Source organism: Phyllostomus hastatus, unplaced genomic scaffold, assembly GCF_019186645.2.
Source record: "Phyllostomus hastatus isolate PE091 unplaced genomic scaffold, TTU_PhHast_1.1 phas_contig_86, whole genome shotgun sequence".
NCBI lineage: Eukaryota > Metazoa > Chordata > Mammalia > Chiroptera > Phyllostomidae > Phyllostomus > Phyllostomus hastatus.
Window position 1 is genome coordinate 67,370,474 of NW_025333977.1, and position 20,619 is coordinate 67,391,092.

At 39.3% G+C, this 20,619-nt stretch overlaps 1 protein-coding gene across 1 annotated transcript in view; it reads left to right on the plus strand.

Moving 5' to 3' along the window:
- LOC123826934 (ephrin type-A receptor 6) overlaps nt 1-20,619 on the plus strand; it is a 912,013-nt gene that overhangs the window by 857,764 nt on the left and 33,630 nt on the right. The window contains exon 15 of the mRNA XM_045851150.1: nt 14,464-14,613. Coding sequence (XP_045707106.1) covers nt 14,464-14,613 — 150 coding nt within the window. The remainder of the gene's footprint in view (nt 1-14,463; nt 14,614-20,619) is intronic.

The following is a 20,619-nucleotide window of genomic DNA, read 5'->3' on the forward strand; positions in this document are numbered from 1 at the left end:
ATCAAATTCCTGTTAATATCATAGCACCATACTAAATACTGTAAAGTAGATCACAAAGAATTAAAGCTCCTCCAAGATTTTTATTTGCTTTCTGGAAGATAGTACATCTACATTTTTAAAAGCTAAACGGCAGTACATACAAGGTAAATGACACTAAGTGCCAAAGGAGTGAGGCAGACAATGGGTGGAATAAGCAGCCCTAAAAGGAGAGATCACTTGAGTCTTGAACAAAATAGGAACAAAAGAAAATTTGACATGGCAGCATTCCATGTTGGAATAACGGAATGAACAAAGGTTTAACTGTATATTTTCTCAGCTAAGCCCCTGAGGATGTAAAGAAAACCATCCTCCAACTTTAATCAGGGTGTCTCAAAGTTAAAACTTATTTGAAAATACTAGCATTTTAATCGTTTTCTCATCCAAAGTCTACCTTTGAAGTAGGTTTATTTGTATTAAACATTTTTTGGCATTTCCAGCTCCAGGTTCTTCCAGACTTTCCTCAGGTTCTCAACCACCTTTGGCTATGAGCGCCTGTGCCCTCCTTCCTGCAGAGCAATGCTCCCTCAGTCTTCCCGAGCAATATGCCCTCTCCTCTTCTTGAGTGCTGGTCAATTTGAGTAGCTGGTCCCAAACAGACTGCCTCTAAAGATGTCATTTATGTCATCTCATCTGTTGTCCTTGGATTACACTCAGAGCTAGCCTTCCTGACAATGGGTAATTAGAGGTCATAGTTCTGCTCTGAACTGATGTATTACATTACATCCAACACCCACACGAACAGACCTGCATCTCAGATATATTCAATCAAAGCACTGTGGGTCTGTCAGGAAGAGCCTGATTTAATGTATAGTTTAAAGTGCCTGTGGGCAGAATGGCAAGGCAGCAAGTGGGCCCAGCTCTAGCCCTTTCTGTTTCCTTAGGCAGAAGTGGAGGTTGTTCCTTCTTCTGCTTTAACTTACTACGGTATTATGTGTATTAAAAAATCATGGAATATGAAGCCCTCACATGAACTGCAGATCATACAGTCCAAACTGCTCAATTTACAGAGAATCTGTAACTTGTCCAAGCTCACACAACACATTAGTGAAAAAAGAGGGATTAGAAGCCAGGTGTTTGGCTCTAAAGTCACTTTGTCTCTCCACATTGCACACTCTTTCCTAAGTAAGCACCCTGGTTTATGAGAATCAGCACTGTGTATGCCCCAGAGTCCTATGTACTTTCTCCATCCTATTTAAATATTTGCTTTCACACAGGGTTTGCAAACAATACTAGTATAAATATGAATAAAAACATACCTTATTTCATGCAGTCTCTTTTCCTAACAACAGGATCTGAATTTTTCCTCAAATAAATAGCATCCAACTACTGATAGAAATACGTAGTATAATGATGCAGACCCCGGCTCATGGGGTCCACACCATTATGAATGAAATATGAGACAAATTCACACAGTATACAAGTTCTGTGGTGGAAAAAGGACAGCATGGCTTTTCTCTCAAGGGGAGCAAAAGCCTTGGCCCTCACTTCAATGAGCTTTTATTGTCTTACTGGGCACATTACAAGAAGATCCTCATTAACTATGTACAGGCTCGCTTTAGGAGGTTACCTTATACAGAAAACAAAGGAGAGGATGTGGGTAATCACATCACAGAAGAAGGATATTTGCAAATGAAAAGGCAAAAGTAGTTGAACTGGTTACACTCATCCTTGGAAGGTTTAGCATGGTTTTTAGGAAGTTGTTTTGCATTAAATGTCCTTAATTCAGGGTGAGGGAGTTTTAGCAAAAAGCAAGACTCATAGCAGCCTAGGTACATTGCAGGCCTGATTCCCCACAGAAAAACTTATCCATGGGTGTGGGTCCCTCGCATCTCCCTGTGGGAGCAGGGCCCACGCCACTCAGAGTGGCCTCCCACAGTATAAGTAATAATCACTGCTTTTGATTGGTATTATTCTCACAGGGAAATTTAATAAGAAAGCAAAATATTTTCTCTTTAGTGATTTACATCAATTTGAGACCATTCAGATAAAAAATGTTTTGTAAATACTCAAGTGGTATATACACAAAGAATTACATTATCATTTTATATATTACACTAGCATTTAATGTATTAAATGCCTCAATATTAATGGCCAAAAAATTAATTCTTCCTTTATGATTTATGTGGTACAATTTTTAAAACTATTACCTTTGTGCTAATTTCCATAGGTTTTTGTTAAAGCAACTACAGATGAGAAGCTTGAGAAAATGTCATTAAAATACACTGGGGAGGGAATAGATGGGTAGCTAGTCTTCCATAGAATGGGATTAGAAAGGAAAATGAGAGAGAGAGTAATTGCGGAGAGATGAAATAGTGTTACAGGGTGCAGCCAAGAGGGGGGACCCCCAAATAGGCATTTGAAATGGGGTCCAGAACTCAAGGTGTCCAGAAGATTTTTGGATGTCCTCACTCCCACTCCCCAGGTGTGGGTTGGGGGAAGGGACACATGGAGCAGGGCCTTTGAGAGCTGTTTCGCATTGCAACAGCCTTATAGCTAACCTCTGGTGTCATAGATATGTCATTTAACATATCTATAGCCTTTGGCTGGTTGCTTAGATATGTTAAATACCTGTGGCCATGCTCCAAGCCAGTGGAATGGAAGTAACTTCCTCACCAAGACATAACTGGTGGGCAGGTCCCCCGAGTTACAGCACCTGTGTAGGAGCTTAGAGAAGATTGGCTCCATGACATGGGGTCACACCTGCCCAGACCCATGATGGAGACCAGAAAAGCTGGAAAAGACAGCAGATTGAGGGCATGTGAAGCCGAGTGTGGGAGGAGTCGGAAATGGGGCTGCAGCGGAAGATTGGTGCAGGGATTTAAACCCAGACACTGCAGCCATTGAGAGGGAGAACCACGCGGCTTTGATAGAGTGGAGACTCTGGCAACCCTGCGAGGGAGAACCATGCGGCTGTGGCAGTGCAGAGAGGATCAGAGCCATTGAGGGAGAGAGAACCACGCGTCTTTAGCAGAGTGGAAACTCCCACAACCCTGCAAGAGAGAATCACCATGTGGCTTTAGCAGAGAATCGCCACTTGGCTTTGGCAGAGTGGCGACCCTCCCTCCCTTGCAGCCATTGTGCAGAGGGAGAAGCACGCGGCTTTGGCTGAGCGGGGACTCCAGTGGCCCTGGGAGAGAGGACCACGTGCCTTTGCTAGAGTGGGGACCCCCGCAGCTTTAGAAGGGGGAACCACCACCTGGTTTTAGCAGAGATCCCTGTGACACAGCTGAGGGTGCCAGGAACCCAGGGAGGTCTCCCAGTCAAGACAGAGTACTAACTGGGAATAACCAGAGGACTGCCTGAGCCATGGACTTCTATTTCCTTTCCTGAGATATGGTACTCTGGACTAGGCAAAGGGGGAAGGAAGGAAGGACTGTGTCTGTTTGTGGGTGTTTTAAGGGACTTTGGGATTTTGGTGAAGACATTAGGTCACTACTCTTTAAGTCTGTATAGCATTAAATAAACATTTCCTTTCCTTTTCACGAATCTCTGGCATTGAGAGACGTCTTTCCTCTGGCGGTGGACATAACAGACCTGGGGGCTTCTTTCAGTAATAGTATATTGTCCCAGGCCCCCCACCTTGTTTGTTCTGTAACAATAGGGAAGAATGTTACTGTCTAGAGAAGAATGGAAACTGTATTGTTAACTCTACTAGTATCCCCTTGGGACCTTACCATACAGCATAGCCATAAAACCATAACGAACAATAGGTCACTTTCAAAAACTTGCCAATACTGTCAGTGGTGTTCACATAACTACCCTCAGATACAATGCAATATTCATAATATAGTACATGTTTAATTTTCACACATTACAGTCACATTTTGTCCTGCTTTATCTGCTCAATAGGGTGGATTAGAAAATCTAATTTAACAGATGTCCCCAGAATAACGCTGTTCACTTAATGATGTAGCACCTATGTTCTCATCAAAATTGAGTACTGAGAAAGAGAGGACAATGAATTATTTTCAGGAGCAATTTGGGAAGGAAGCAGGTAAAAGGATTCTAATTCTTGAAGCTTTGAATAGCACTATGAGCTATGTTTTAGTATTCACAAAGCTGTTTATACATTTAGACAATGAATAAACCTGTAGTGTAGTTTAGGAAGGTAGCGTAAGGAGAAGAGACTGAGAAATTCTTTTCATTGTTAAAAAAAAATTCTGGAGAGTAGAAAACAAAGCAAGTTAGCAATTTATGTTTATTTGAAGTCATTTCTCAACTGCCCCTATTTTTCATGAGAAATGTTATCTAAATAAATGTGAAAGTCGATAATTGTTTCATAATCAGAACAAGAGGTTGGATTAAAGTTAGTGTGGGGGAGGGGTGACAGCAAAGTCTAAAGGAGCCAGGAAAATAATGGAAATAGGTCAAGTGTGTCTAATGAAAGACTTAGTGAGATAGTAGAGTGGAGTGGCGGTACTCTGGAGAGCCCACACTCTGTCTAAAGACATTTAGATCCACTAAAAAAAAAAAGTAAACCCAACTGCAGGCCTATTTCAGCCCAAGGGCAAACAGTTGGTGAGCTCTGAATTCATAAAATCAAGACCCTGAGACATCAGTAAGCAACCAAACAAAGGTCCTTGACGAAGGGAATGAAAGCCTAGAACAAAAAAAAAACTGTTAGGAAGTTTGTTTCATATGTTTGTGGCCTAAAACAATGCTATTTACCACAGATTTCTACAGAGTTTATCATCCTCTAAAAACTGGTTATTTGAACCAATGGTTTATATTTTTAAAACACTATTCCAAAAAATAGGTCTTATGCTTACAGCAAGAGTGTCTCGGTCTGACATCTATAAATCCCATCTACCGATGCAAAATCATGTGTGTGTTTGTACATGTGCATTTTTGAGGAGAGAAGCTTTGTAACTTATCCAGTGTCACAACCCCACAAACCGAAGAGAAACATTCAGGAAAAGGCAAGAAATCCGGAGAGAATCATCATCGGGCAGATCCAGCTGTAGGCAGAAATCAGGCTGCCAACATTCAACCACAGATGATGTTCTTTGATGACAGAATTCTACCTATGAAAGAATAAGAAGAATGAGATATATCTTCAGTCTGGGAAGGGCACTGCTGGGACAGTGGCAGGAACATAAGCATGGGTCCAAAGACCATGGGCCACAATACACAGGTTTCCTCAAACTGGACAAGGTCTGATCTACAGTAAATTACAAGAATCGAGTTACAGCTTGTCCATCAGCAGAATTGATTTGGTACTTCTGGCACTTAAAAGCCCTTGTTTGAGGAGATCACCCCTGAGTCTGGACACTGTAGGGGGTGGGCTCGGTGACTTAAGATGAGGGAATGGGACACTGGTCTGGGCTGGAAACCAAACAGATTCCCCAAAAAGACACATTTTAAATACATTAATTTAAGGAAACAAATCATCTTCTTAGAACCTACTATGTGTTGGCAGCTAAGAAGTGCTTCGTGTGTACCATCTCATTTAATCCATTTAATAAATGTTAATCTAGAAGTGAAAAGTGTGAGAAGCTTTCTTGACCCCAAATGAATTTATTCCATCTTAGTCTTCAGTCTTTCTTCAAGGAGGGACAAGTACTATCCTCATATTTTGGAAAAGGATAAAATTTCACACAGTACCAGAGTTTCTTAGATCAGTAAACCTCAATGAAAAAAAAAAGAGAATACACACCCCTCTCAGAAGGGGTGGGAATGCAGTTTTAAAAGGTTTACACGATGTGATATAGTTATACATTTTAATATAATAATCTGTTGATTTGGGAATACAAACTAGAAATAAATGCTCAGAGCTGGACTTCTTTCTCAAGATCAGTAATTCTCAAGAGAAAAAAAAATGCCCCCCTAGTGAGGGTTGTCTGTACATCTTGTGTCTGTGTGTGTGTGATCTTTCTGTGATTTGCTGTGAATTCCCAGGAACTGTAGTGAATTAAGACAGAAGATGGCACAATTCTGATTCCTCCACCAATGCTGCCAAAACCAGACTACCTCTGCCACAGATAATCCGACTGATAATAAAGTATAATGTAAAGTAATCCTTAAGCACATTAACTCTTTTTTTGTTGGTCATCAGTAAGCCTCATATAATGAGTTTTCCACATAACCAATAGTTAGCCATTAAACGTTTTTAAAAAAGTAAATTCCTTGAGATTTTGCTTCCACAGCAATTGTCAGTTTCATTCAAATCAACTCATAAAAATTCTCAAAAAAAAAAAAGGTCAATGTCCTGGTTCCATACCTTTCTAACAGGTTTCATATTATTCATGCTGTTGCCTTCTTTTTAAAAAGCAATTGAGTTCTTTTAACTCTTCCTTATCACTTAGGATGATCCCGGTGACCATTAATTATTGGTCTGGATATAAAAGTGTGCTTGTCTCCCGTTACTGTCGTGAGGCTATCTGTTCACACAGGCTATGTGTCAACTCATGTGGACTATCTCCTTACAGTTTAATGGGAGCTGAGATACTATAGGCAAATATTAAAACATTAGAGTTTACCATTTAATGATCATTAATTCAGACCTCATCATTTTGCAGGTCTGAAATATAAAACTCAGAGTTAAGACTTGCCCAAGTTCACACAATGAATTATATAGTAGAATTGCAGCTCTACTTAGAATATTCAGTTCATAAAGAAAATATTATTTACTCAAAGTTATCATTAGAAATTCCTCAAATTGGTCTTTAAACATAGTATGTATGTTTATCATTATTGAAATTTGGGAACCACAGAGATAAACTGAGGAAATAAGAAAAGGCCAGTCTGCAGGTAGACTGTTGTCTATTCAAACCCATTGCCTTTAAGGTAACCATCAAATCCAGTGAATAAGAAATGAAAAGAGATTTCTTTGTGTGTTCTGGTTTCTCAATAGAATTTTTCACCTGGTTTCAGTACTAAGCCTCTGTAACCTCACTATATTTCAATTGATTGTGTCCTCTGTTAAAGAATAGAAGATTAGGTTCTAAAACTCAAATGTTAGTTAAATATACCTATAATACAACTATGCTCCTGGGGCTCAGGGTTTACAGGTATACGAAGCTCCCAATTTCCTCTTTAGCACTTTTTCTGCTACAGCCTAATTATCTGCGTATCAGACAACAGCCCTGAATATTATTTGAGAAAAAAAGAAAAAGGTTTGCTAACAGCTCTTTCAGTGGGGATCCAGTTTGCTTACTTCCTCATTCTTCTTTGTATCCTAAGTAATTAAGCTTGCCCTATAAAGGAGGCATTAGTAAATGCAAAGGCTTTTCAGTTACATTCAGTCATTTTGATCAGCATCTTGGTAACTTTTTTTATTCTCACAAGCATATGGTAAGACAAGATAAAATGTTCCAATCATTGTAATTTCAAATCTAAAGTACTATTTGTTCATTCCAGAAACCTGAAACAAACATCTGGTGGTTAATGCTTTGAGGGAAAAAAAAATGCCTTAATGCATTACCTCTGTCTGTGATTCAAAGTCATGGGCAAAAATAGGCAGAAAGATTAAGCCACAAAGTTCATACACTCAATTAAAAGAAAAAGAAGGCTTTTGTGCTTCTCAAGTAAATAAAGGGATACAGATCATGCAGTAATCTTAATAACCTCTTCCTTTCTGTCTCGTCTTGCACTTAGATATAAATGATATCCAGTGTATATCGCCCTACTAGAAAAAAAGCTTGGAATGCTTTCTTATCTCCATCCCATGTATGCTCAGAATTATTCTAGTTTATGCATACTGTCAGATTATTTTACCATGCATTTTTGTTCATTAGAATTGTATCTCCTATATTAGAACTTCTGTGCTAATTTTTTAATTTAAATTATTTTACTGTTGTTCAATTACAGTTGTCTGTATTTTCTCCCTCTCCCCACCCCCTCCAAACCCACCTCCCTCCCTTGCTTCCACCCTGCCCCTTGGTTTTGTCCATGTGTCCTTTATAGTAGTTCCTGAAAACCCTTCTCTACCCTCCCTCCGTCCCCTCCCCCTTCCCCTCTGGCTATTGTTAGATTGTTCTTAATTTCAATGACTCTGGTTATATTTTGTTTGCTTTTTTCTTTCGTTGATTATGTTCCAGTTAAAGGTAAGATCATATGGTATTTGTCGCTCCCGCCTGGCTTATTTCACTTAGCATAATGCTCTCCAGTTCCATCCATGCTGTTGCAGAGAGTATAAGCTCCTTCTTTCTCTCTTCTGTGCAGAATTCCATTGTATAAATGTACCTTAGTTTTCTGATCCACTCATTTGCTGATGGGCACTTAGGTTGCTTGCAGCACTTGGCTATTGTAAACTGTGCTGCTATGAACATTGGGGTGCATAGGTTCTTTTGGATTGGTGTTTCAGGGCTCTTAGGGTATAATCCCAGAAGCAGAATTGCTGGGTCAAAAGGCAGTTCCATTTTTAGTTTTCTGAAGAAATTCCATACTGTTTTCCACAGGGCTACACTGGTCTGCATTCCTACCAACACTGCGCTAAGGTGCCTTTTTCTCCACATCTTCTCCAACACTTGGTTGTTGATTTGTTTATGATGGCCATTCTGACCAGTGTGAGGTGGTATCTCATTGTGATTTTAATTTGCATCTCTTTGATGGCTAGTGATACTGAGCATCTTTTCATGTGTCTCTTGGCCCTCTGTATGTCCTCCTTGGAGAAGTGTCTGTTTAAGTCTTTTGCCCATTTTTTAATTGGGTTTTTTGCCTTCCTGGAGTGGGATCATGAGAGTTCTTTATATATTTTGGAAATCAAGCCCTTGTCTGAGGTGTCATTGACAAATATGTTTTCCCATATAGCTGGCTCTCTTCATTTTAATGCTGTTTTCTTTAGCCATGCAGAAGCTTTTTTATTTGATGAGGTCCCACTTGTTTATTCTTTCCTTTATGTCCCTTGCTTTAGGTGACATATCAGTAAAGATGTTGCTGCTGGGAGTATCTGAGATTTTCCTGCCAATGTTTTCCTCTAGGACTTTTATGGTATCACAATTTATATTTAAGTCTGTTATACACCTTGACTTTATTTTTGTGTATGGTGTAAGGCGGTAATCGAGTTTCATTTTTTTGCATGTAGCTGTCCAGATCTCCCAACACCATTTGTTGAAGAGGCTATTTTTGCTCCATTTTATGTTTCTTCCCCCTTTGTCAAATATTAATTGACTATAGAGACGGGTTTATTTCTGGGCTCTCTGTTCTGTTCCATTTGTCCATGTGCCTGCTTTATGCCAGTACCAGGCTTTTTTGATGACAGTGGCCTTGCAACACAGTTTGGTATCAGGTATTATGCTCCCTCCTGCTTTGTTCTTCTTTTTCAAAATTGCTGCAGGTATTTGGGGTCATTTATGGTTCCATATAAATTTCTGAAATATTTGTTCTAAGTCTGTGAAATATGTCATGGGTACTTTAATAGGGATTGCATTGAATTTATAAATCACTTTGGGTAGTATGGCCATTTTGATGATGTTAATTCTTCTAATCCATGAGCATGGTATGTGCTTCCATTCGTTTATCTCTTCCTTAATTTCTTTCTTCAGTGTTGTATAGTTTTCTGAATACAGGTCTTTTACCTCCTTGGTTAGGTTTATTCCTGGGTACTTTGTTTTTCTTGTTGCTTAAAACTTCTGTGCTAATTTTTTATACTTTGTTTTTAGATATATTCTAGCTCACACTTTCTATAACAAGACAACACTGGAGTAGAATTTCAGAAAGAGATGTACTGGCCATCTCCTTGCTGTGTCCTCACATGGCCTTTCCCCTGTTCCTGCATACCTCTGTTGTGTCTTTGCCTTCTTATAAAGACACCAGTCATACTTAATTAGGGTCCGACCTTATGACCTCATTTAACCTTAATGATCTTTTTAAAGGCCAATCTGTAAATACAGTCACGTTGAGGGTTAGGGCTCCAAAATATGGATTTTGAGGGTAGCAATGCTATTAATCAAACATTCTATAATACCTCACCCTTGAAGAAAAAAATAAAATCTCAAGGAGGAAAGTGATGAAGTTATTTATATGTTATATCAAGGTATATACAATATAAATTTATATGTAAATCATTTATATGAGATATCATTTACAAGTGGATACACATGAAATAACCTTTAACTCTATTTTTTTAGCCAGTCTTAATGGAGTACACAAAGATTTAGCAAAGAACCAGCCCAGCAAACTAGCAATTCACACTTCTACATATTGTTTGCCAGAAGAGACAAAGAAAGATCCAAAGTCAAAAATGCCAGATGAGACTGCTTCTCTTGTGTCTGTTTTGAGGTCAGATCTACAGATTTGGCTTCCAAATGCAAAACCAAAAGACTGAGACAGCTTAGTCACAAACATGCAGTGCAACAGAGGCCACTGTAGTGCTGCCACACCGGTGCAAGTCAGAGTGTCCTCATCCCCTCCGCAAGTACAGACCACACTGGTCTTTTCAGAACACTACTTTTATGTTCTGTTGGATCATTGACAGTGTTCCCATTTCTGAATTTTGTAATGTTCTGTGTTAAGAGTACCAGGTTTAGAGACTTCCGGCCAAGATGGAGGCTTAGGTAGATGCACTGTGCCTCCTTGCACAACCAAAACTAAGGACAACAAAAATTTAGAAACAAAAAAACAACCAGAACAGAGAGAAATGAACTGAACAAAAGTCTGACAACCATTCATCCAGACCAGTAAAGAGGGGCAGAGTTGGAGGCCTACAGAGAGGGGTCCCGGCAGGAAAGAGCAGTGGCTGGCAGACACAGGTGCGCAGGGCACAGGCAGCAGTTGGCGGATCCCAGAAGCACAGGGCCAGCTGACAGACCCAGTGGCAGACCCTGGGCATGAAAGGCAACAAGGAGACCCAGCGAGGGGTGCAAGGCAGCTGGCTGTCCGCAGTCACACATTCGCGCACAGATAAACCAGGTGAAAAATAGGCAGCAACACAGACAGCGCAACCCAGGGACCCAGCGACAGGAAACAAAGCCTAAAAGCACTGATTGGAAACACCTGTGGGGGCTGAGGCCAAGAAAATCTCTTAGCCTCACAGGAGAGCTTCTTGGGGAGACCCACAGAGTCCTAGAAAGCACACAAGCCCACCCACCCGGGAACCAGCACCAGAAGGGCCCAATCTGCTTGTGGGAAGTGACAAAGGTGACTGAAGTCCTAGAGAAAGCAGAGCAGGCACCATTGTTCCCTCTCGGACCCCCGCCCCCACATACAATGTCACAACCCAGCGACTGAGGTGCCCCGCCCTGGTGAACACCTAAGGCTCCGCCCCTCATACGCAACAGGAGTGACCAGACCAAAGGGGGCAGGGTGGGGAAGATGGCTCAAACAGAATTAAAAGCCCCTGGGCCAGTACTTTTAAGCAAAGGAGAGATTGCCAACCTATTAGATGCACAGTTCAAAGCACTGGTGATCAGGATGCTCACAGAATTGGTTGATTTGGGTTGCAAATTAGATGAACAAATGAAGACTACAATAAGGGAAATGAAGAAAAATGCACACAGAACCAATAGTGATGGGAAGGAAACTGGGTTTCAAATCAATGGAATGGACCAGAAGGAAGACAGGAACAACCAAACAGAAAAGAATGAAGAAACAAGAATTCACAAAAATGAGGAAAGGCTTAGGAACCTCCAGGACATCTTTAAATGTTCCAACACCTGAATTATAAGGGTACCAGAGGGGAAAGGGAAAAACAAGTGGAAAAGTTATTTGAACAAATAATAAAGGAGAACTTCCCCAATCTGGCAAGGGAAATAGACTTCCAGGAAGTCCAGGAAGCTCAGAGAGTCCCAAAGAAGTTGGACCCAAGGAGGAACACGCCAAGACACATCATAATTACATTACCCAAGGTAAAAATGAAGGAGAGAATTCTAGAAGCAGTAAGAGATAAGGGGACAGTTACTTACAAAGGAGTTCCCATCAGAATGTCAGCTGATTTCTTAAAAGAAACCTTGCAGGCAAGAAGGGACTGGAAAGAAGTATTCCAAGTCATGAAAGGCAAGGACCTACATCCAAGATTGCTCTATCCAGCAAAGCTATCTTTTAGAATGTAAAGGCAGATAAAGTGCTTCTCAGATAAGGTCAAGTTAAAGGAGTTCATCATCACCAAGCCCTTATTATATGAAATGTTAAAGGGACTTCTCTAAGAAAAAGAAGATTAAAAATATGAACAGTAAAAAAAGACATCAAACTCACAGTTAGTAACAACCACACCTAAAACAAAAGCAAACTAAGCAAACAAATAGAACAAGAACAGAACCACAGAAATGGAGATCACATGGAGGGTTAGCAACAGGGGAGTGGGAGGAGGAGAGAGAAGGAAAAGGTATAGAAAATAAGTAGCATAGGCAATAGGTAGAAAATAGACAGGGGGAGGGCAAGAATAGTATGGGAAATGTAGAAGCTAAAGAACTGATGACACACAGACATGAACTAAAGGGGGGAATATGGGTGGGAGGGGGTGTGCAGGGTGGAGGGGAGTGAAGGGAGAAAATGGGACAACTGTAATAGCATAATCAATAAAATATATTTTAAAAAGTAAAATAAAATAAAATTTATATAAACATTAAAAAAAGAGTGCCAGGTTTAGTAAATAAATATAAAGGGTGCCAGTTAAATTTGAATTTCAGATAAACAATTAATACTTTTTAGTATAAATATGTCTCATGAAATATTTGGGACATACGCAAGAAAAGTATATTTCATCATGGGACATACTTATACTAAAAATAGTATTTGTTATTTTTCTGAAATTCAAAATTAACTATAGGCCCTATATTTTATCCAGAAACTTTACTTTGGGTTCAAGAATGAATCCTCTCCTTGCAAATCCATTCCCCAACCACCACCCTTTTAAATTACTATTGCCAACTTTGTAAATTTAAGTTTCTGGTGTTAATGTGGTTCTGCCCCAAAGATGCAATCCCCAGGTTTCAGACTGTTCTATTATACTACTATATAAATGGTTATGAATACTTAGTGTTAAAATATTAAAGTTAGTTTGGCTGAACTTTTCTCTCATGTTGAAGTATTTACATCTTTATATCAATGCCCCATAATACTACTGTGATGAAATTACTAGAGATGATGTGCTTAATAATGTGGGGAGGACTCTCTAAACCTATAAATCTCTAAACCCTGGTATCAGTCTACTCACCTGTAAATTCAGGTGATTGAATTCAAGGTATTTTCCCCAAGGTTCCTACTACCAATTTCTTGCTACAATTCTTTTAAATGAAGGTTCCATTAATGTTGGCATTTGCTTGGTAAAATCTAATTTTTCCTATTTCAGTGAATCTATTTTTCTCTTCAATTAAAAGTAGTGTTTAGATTACTAAATAAGTAGCATTTAGATGACTCAATTAATGGCTTCACCTTTAAAGATGTTTGATCTAAATTACTCAAGTGCCAAAGAATGCACCCTTTATTTCCTTCCACCCGACTCTCCCTGGTACCAGACTTGGTGCACAGTGGGTATCAGATGAAAGTGCTGACCGTGTTGAAAGTTTCATTATAGTGGGTTCTGACTGTTGAAATCATTTGAACAGAAGCCGTCTCCTCTGTGTGAGACCTCTGTCTGGGGCAGCTCGCTGTTCTCTTCCGCCATCTAGTGGCTCCAGGATTGCTCTCGTCCCCTCATCTTGCTTGCTGTTCAGAGCTGCAAAGATTTCAAAGATTGTAAATCAAACAAATGAATTGTTTTATTCTTGTCGTTAGAGTAAAAAGGGATTTGTAGTGTTTCAAGAGATAAAATGTTATAAATGTTGATAAAAATAAGTGTAACAAGATAGCCAACTTTAATACCTAAATAGTATAGATTAAATTCATTCCATTTAATCTCTTTAATATATTCAGATGTTAACTTGAATTTGAAGAACAAAAATATGAACTAGCCTAAAAATGTTATAAAGAAAGATTATCCTTCTCAAGTGCTCTTGTATAATGTTGAAGAATTTTTTAATTTAAAATAAACGTAATCACAGCAGATGAAAATGAAAGCGGGAAAGGAAATAAGGTTCTGATAAACACTGAATTGGTAGAGAATGTCACAGTTCTATATTTAACCATTTGTCTTCAATTAAGTTAGAATTTATTATCATTATTATTTATACATGCAATGTAATGTTTAATGAATGTTGAATGATATTTAGTTTTAATGTCCTATAATCTAGAACTTTCTTCAAACAGCATGATGGTGTGTTTAATTGTGTGAATCTAAAGTGAAAATAAATTTCTCTAATGAATGAAATAAAATATTTCTGAAGTGTGACTTATTCCCCATAAAATCTGTTTCCACTGAATAACTATTATAGAAGAAATATTTCTGAGATATTAACATTATTCTGTTTTTTTTTAAATTTTTACTCAAAATGCCAATACTGTAGTGCAGTATTTAAGTCTTTCTAACAAAAAAATATTTAATTGGAGGGTTATTTTGCTTTTAATACACTTGTGAGCCAGCTGAGAAATCTTCCATTTGTTTTCCAGGGTGGGAAAATACCCATAAGGTGGACAGCCCCAGAAGCTATTGCCTACAGAAAATTCTCCTCGGCAAGCGATGCCTGGAGCTACGGCATTGTCATGTGGGAGGTCATGTCCTATGGAGAGAGACCGTACTGGGAAATGTCTAACCAAGATGTAAGTACTGCCGATAGCTGGGCTGCCATTTTGTGAGGGTAAACACAACAGCACTGAGGGGAAAATGTGCCTTTTGCCCTCACTCAGATTAAGGCTTATCTTCCTGAGAGTTGTTCGGGGCCTGTGGCTGAATTTGAAGAGCTAAGTAACTTCATGCTGAGCTGTATTTGGTGTCACAGGGTCCAGCTGATGGTCTTTGCCATGTGAGTAGATGATGCACATCCCACCTCTGAGACTTTCACACACATTGTTCTAATGCAGCATAATTGTGCTTGCACTGCTTTAGACCTACAAGGGACAAACAAGAAAGAGTAATGTTTACCTGTTGTTCCTTAGGGCAATTTAATGTACCACTGTAAACAGCAAAGTAATTTAGACTACATATTGCTTAGTGGGAAAAGAGTGAATGCTTTCAGGCACTGTATTATCTATATATGCCATCGGGTATGCCTCTCTAGAGATAGATACATGACCCTTTATGCAATCGGTTTTGTTTCTGTTGTATTCATAGAAGCTACCTTGTGGTAAATAACACTACAGAATAAGATGGTTAACATCCATTTGACCCCTATGACCTGTCCAGAGTGACAGAGTAGTCAGAAAATGAGAGTACTTTGGCTATGCAAATAAGTGTGCTGTCAGATCTGAAAATATATTTTAATTCCCAGCTTCCTCACTGCAGAACTCACACTCATCCCATTTATTTGCCTTCTGCAAAGTATCTATGGTTTCTGAGACAATGGCAACAAAAAAATCACCTCTGATGGGATTCTGAATGCTCACAGTTGACAACAAAGACAACGTAGCTATAGAAAATCCCTGAATGCACTCAGAGTATGACTACTATCACATCTCCTTCCTTTTTTCTAGTCAGTTGCTTGAGCAACCCCTCCACACCTCACACCTCACTGATCCATCTCAACTTCAAGTTGTCCAAGTATCTGAAGAACTTAGTCATGAAGTTTATCCTTTCTTAATGCCAAGTGTAGAGAAGACTGGGTTTGGGTTAGCTCATTGTGGCTCCTATTACTCCCTGCCCTCAAGCGTTACTTTTGAAGCTGAGTCCTGCTGGGTCCTGTGGATGTCCCCTCACTCTGTGGAGAATGCCAGATCCGGAAACCTATGTGGCAGCAGGTTTGAGGTTGTACACACCGGTCAATCATCACTCGCCAAAGCCTACCATCAAAGCACAAAGCCAGAGTGACCAGGTCCTGCAGGGCATCTCTGCCTTTGAAGTAACAGAATGTCCTGTAACCAGCGACCTCTGCTCCACTTACAACACCCAGACTTTGGGATCCAGATCATTTGCCTAGAGTCTCTCTACTATTCTTCAGGAAATTTTAATTGAAGGAAATCATTGCTCTTCCCTGCCACTGGGCCTTGTTTGGGACAGCTTATAACTATTGCTCCAGACATTAAAATAGAATGTCAGAGGCAGAAACTTACCCCTTCAGTCCCAGAAGGAGCTCTTTTTTTTTTCTTAACCAGTAATCCAAAGTAACAGAAGCCGTGAACTCAGCACCACGTCTCCTGTTCCACTCTAACCCCAGATCATGCTTGCCCTCTTATTCTGCTTTGACCTGATAAAGTAGGCCATTCAAGCAAATCTCCAAAATAAAAAACTCCTCCTCCAGATGAGTTTGAGTCTTCACTGAACAGAAGAGCTCTCCCTTCAAGTACCCTACTTAACTGGCACCCCATTTAGTCTTTGCAATAACCACCTTAACCAGTGTCCTGACAGACTTCAAATGAAGAATTGCCTAACTCAGAAGCCTCCAAACTTTACTAATAAATACACTTCTCAATAAAAAGTTCTTGAGCATTTGCAGCTGATGATATTATATATATATATATTATATATAAGAACTACTATACTGATATAGTCATGTATTAACTTAAAAATATTTATTAGGTGACTTCTCTGCTTCAAGAACTAGAGATACAACAAAAAAAATGTTACACCCAGAAGGGATCATGAGGATTATTTAGTTCAACCCAAGCCCAACTTGATTATGAAAATGAGGCACAGAGAAGTGGCATGATTTCCATAAAATTACATAATAAGGGATTTAATAGTGATCTTAGAAGACAATGCTAATCAACTTCTAAAATAAGTCAGGGGCCAGGAGAAGAGAAGAGGGAATAACTACTTCTTTCCTGGTGGTTTGGGTTTTATAGTCCATGTGCCTCCTTGTGTGGGCCCAGTGACTTCCTGCCCTCGTGGAGCTTACATTCTAGTGAGAGGGAGACATGCTGTAAACAATGTAAATAAGTAAAAGATCCAGTATGTAAGAGGATAATCAATGCTTTGGGGGGAAAGCAAGAATGTAGGATAAGAAATGCTGGGAGTTTGATTTTAAGTATATCATACATGTTATAAAATACATTCATCAAATTCACTCCTTCATGTTCATAAAAGTCCTAATTAATCATTCTTATTAGTCCTTCATAAATAGTCATTCTTATAATAGAATAAGACAAATAAGCATAAAGAGAAGTTCCATTGTTTTTCCTGCCCCCGATTATTGTCTCACTACCTGGGGTACATTGTACCACAGATTTAGTAACCACGGCCATCATCATGGAGACTATAATCATCCATGAAAGTCACTTAACTTTTCAAAGTGCCTGAGTTTCATGACCAATAAATACAATAAAAGGACTGGGTTAAATGATTTGTAATATCCCTTTTAACAGGAATATTACATGCTATTATTTTATAATGTCTGCAGAAATAGTTACCATACTTCACTCAACAAAGGAATGATTCAATTTGTTCTTTTCTGAAATTTAAGACATGCCTGAATTGCTATGGAAGTGCCTAGAATGAGACAGGGCTTCCACAGAGCAGAGCAGGTACAAGTGAAGATACCAGATGAAACAGGGTTTGGCTTTTTTCCCCCCTAGGAGAGCGACCTCTGAAGGAAAAGGCTCAAATGTGAGATTTCCAACATAGACCCCAAATGTCAATTGTTGCCTAGAATAATCCAAACATTCTTGTCGATGCATTTCTTCCTGGATCTTGCCCAACAGTTTACCCAGCCATTCTGGCCATGGATAATGATGAGCTATAGTCAAGATGACCATTTAGAGAGCACTTCTGTGTACTAAACCTCATTTGGCCACAAAGACTATATCTGGAACCAGGAAGCTACTATAGCCAGGAACAGACTCTCAACATTAAGCCATTCTCATTCATGCAGGATTGCTGGTGCTCACAGCACAAGGCTGAACTCTCTCCACCAGCAGCTGGGTTGTTTTTCAAGGACCAGATAGGAGTTAAGCTGGCTATCTGCACGGTCTTCGAGTGGTTACTAAAGTATATTCAAGCAAGAATCTGAAAATTAGAGAACAAGTTCCGGAGATGGAGGCAAGGGATGTGGGAAGAAGCCAAGCCTTTGAGGTCCTAAGGTCAATACAAGACTAAAGGAAAAGAGTGAAAATCTTTTACAAATCTTGTGATTTTTTCCACTGCAGTAAAAAGAGTTGAAATTCTGTTTGGCTTAATATGTAGGAAGTTAGCATATCTGTGAAAATCGTGTAACCAGAATTTCCATTTGGAAGCTTAATGAAAACTTTCCCAGGTGCTCTTCCCCAAACACCGGTTATTCCCTGTCTTACTTACATTTCTTATTTTTGTGGTCAATGTATAATTTTATGTTTGACTTTCTGCAACCAAGGTGCATTTTAAATAAGGAAAGTGATGTTTTAGACAATAAAAATTCAACTATGTTCTGTTTGAATATTTTATATTTTTACTACAGTTTGATGAGTTTAACTGAGCTATGGCTTAATTAAATGTGGAATGCTAACATGCTTTATGATTTTAAATGAGTTTAGGAACTTTCACATAGTTTTAATGAAAGAGTCCCTCCATTCTGCAGACTGTGGCATATTTTATTACTACAAACAATTCTGAGCTTGCAGAATTTGTTTTAGTGAATAATATACGGTTTCCCAAAGGTCAGTAGTATTGTATGAAAAGGAAATGAGAAAAATAGAGTGCACCAGACTAGTCCATTAAAGGCCTAACAAACATAACAGCAAGTGCACATGCCAGTCACTGGGCCAGGTGCACATGTGGCTGGGGATGGAGAATTAGAAAACCCAGTCCTCACTATCAAGGAGCCCAGTATGTAGGTGAGGAGATGAAGTTCTGGCATTTATAAAGCTTTCCTCTGCCACCAAATAGACTGTACACACCTCAAAGGAAGAATTCATGATGTCTACCTTTTTTAAAAATTGATTTTAGAAAGAGAGAGGAAAGGAGGGAGAAAGAGGGGTGTTTGTTTTTCCACTTATTTATGCATTCATTGGTTGATTCTTGCATGTTCCTTGACCAGGGATCAAACCCACAACTTTGGCATATTGGAATGACACTGTAACCAACTGAGCTCTCCAGACAAGGCTTCCTACCTTTTTTAAGTAGAAATAACATTGTGTGAATGCAGCATCACAATTTTAAAAATATATACCAAGAAAGCATGCATACTCTATTATTCTGGTTCCTTTTGATTATAAGTGACAAAAAGTAAAGGCAAGTGAAGGTAAAAATAAACTTTTTTCATGCATGAGACTAAGAAGATAGCTTAGCAGTGCTCCATCTCAAGGACCATGCAGATTTTTAGTGCTTTTCTGGGTCTGTTGACCTCATTTTCTCCTACTGCAAAGGTCTTCTTTGTTTTATCCTTCTTTATACTCCAGAGTTCAGCATTCCAGCAGAAAAACCTCAGCAAAATGAAACCTTCTGTCTGTGAAAATTTATGTGCCAATACCAGCGAATTCTGGTTGACTCTGTTAGGGCCCTGCCCAGCCCTGAACCAAAATCATGCCAGGAAATGGATACTATGGTTGCCCCAGCTGGATTGATATACCAGCCTATGCACTGAGAGGTGGGGGAAACACTGTGATTGTCAATTTCCCCAAAATCACATGGAGTGAGGAATTCCCCAAAGGAAAGCATTTGTGTTGCCAGAGGTATACTATGTTGTCCTTTTTCAGTACACACTGTTTTCAAGAGCAACTTTATTCATTGCAGTATTAATGGCCACAAATTATTATTTTTTAATATATGTTATTGATTATGCTATTACAATTGCCCCATTTTTGTCTCCCCTGTATTCCCCTCTGCCCTGCACCACCCCTCCCACCAGCATTCCCCTATCTTAGTTCATGTCCATGGATCGTACACATAAGCTCTTTGGCTTCTCCATTTCCTATACTATTCTTAACCTCCCCCTGTCTATTTTGTACCTACCATTTATGCTTCTTATTCCCTGTACCTTTTCTCCCATTCTCCCTCCTCCCCCTCCCCCTCCCCACTGATAACCTTCCATGCGATCTCCATTTCTCTGGTTCTGTTCTTGTTCTAGTTGTTTGCTTAGTTTGTTTTTGTTTTTGTTTTTTCAGGTTCAGTTGTTGATAGTTGTGAGTTTGTTGTCATTTGATTGTTCATGGTTTTGATCATCTTCTTTTTCTTAGATAAGTCCCCTTAACATTTCATATAATAAGGGCTTGGTGATGATGAACTCCTTTAACTTGACGTTATCTGGGAAGCACTTTATCTGCTCTTCTATTCTAAATGATAGCTTTGCTGGATAGAGTAAACTTGAAAGGTAAGGATCTTTCATGACTTCAAATAATTTCCAGTTCCTTCTTGTCTATAGGTTTCTTTTGAGAAATCAGTTGATAGTCTTATGGGAACTCCTTTGTGGGTAACTGTCCCTTTTCCTCTGGCTGCTTTTAAGATTCTCTCCTTCTCTTTCATCTTGGGTAATGTGATTATGATGTGTCTTGGTGTGTGCTTCCTTGGGACAAACTTCTTTGGGACTCTCTGAGCTTCCTGGACTTCCTGGAAATCTATTTCCTTTGCCAGATTGGGGAAGTTCTCCTTCATTATTTGTTCAAATCAGTTTTCAATTTCTTGCTCTTCCTCATCTCCTTCTGCCCCCCACCCCATGATTCAGATATTGGAACATTTAAAGTTGTCCTGGAGGTTCCTAAGCC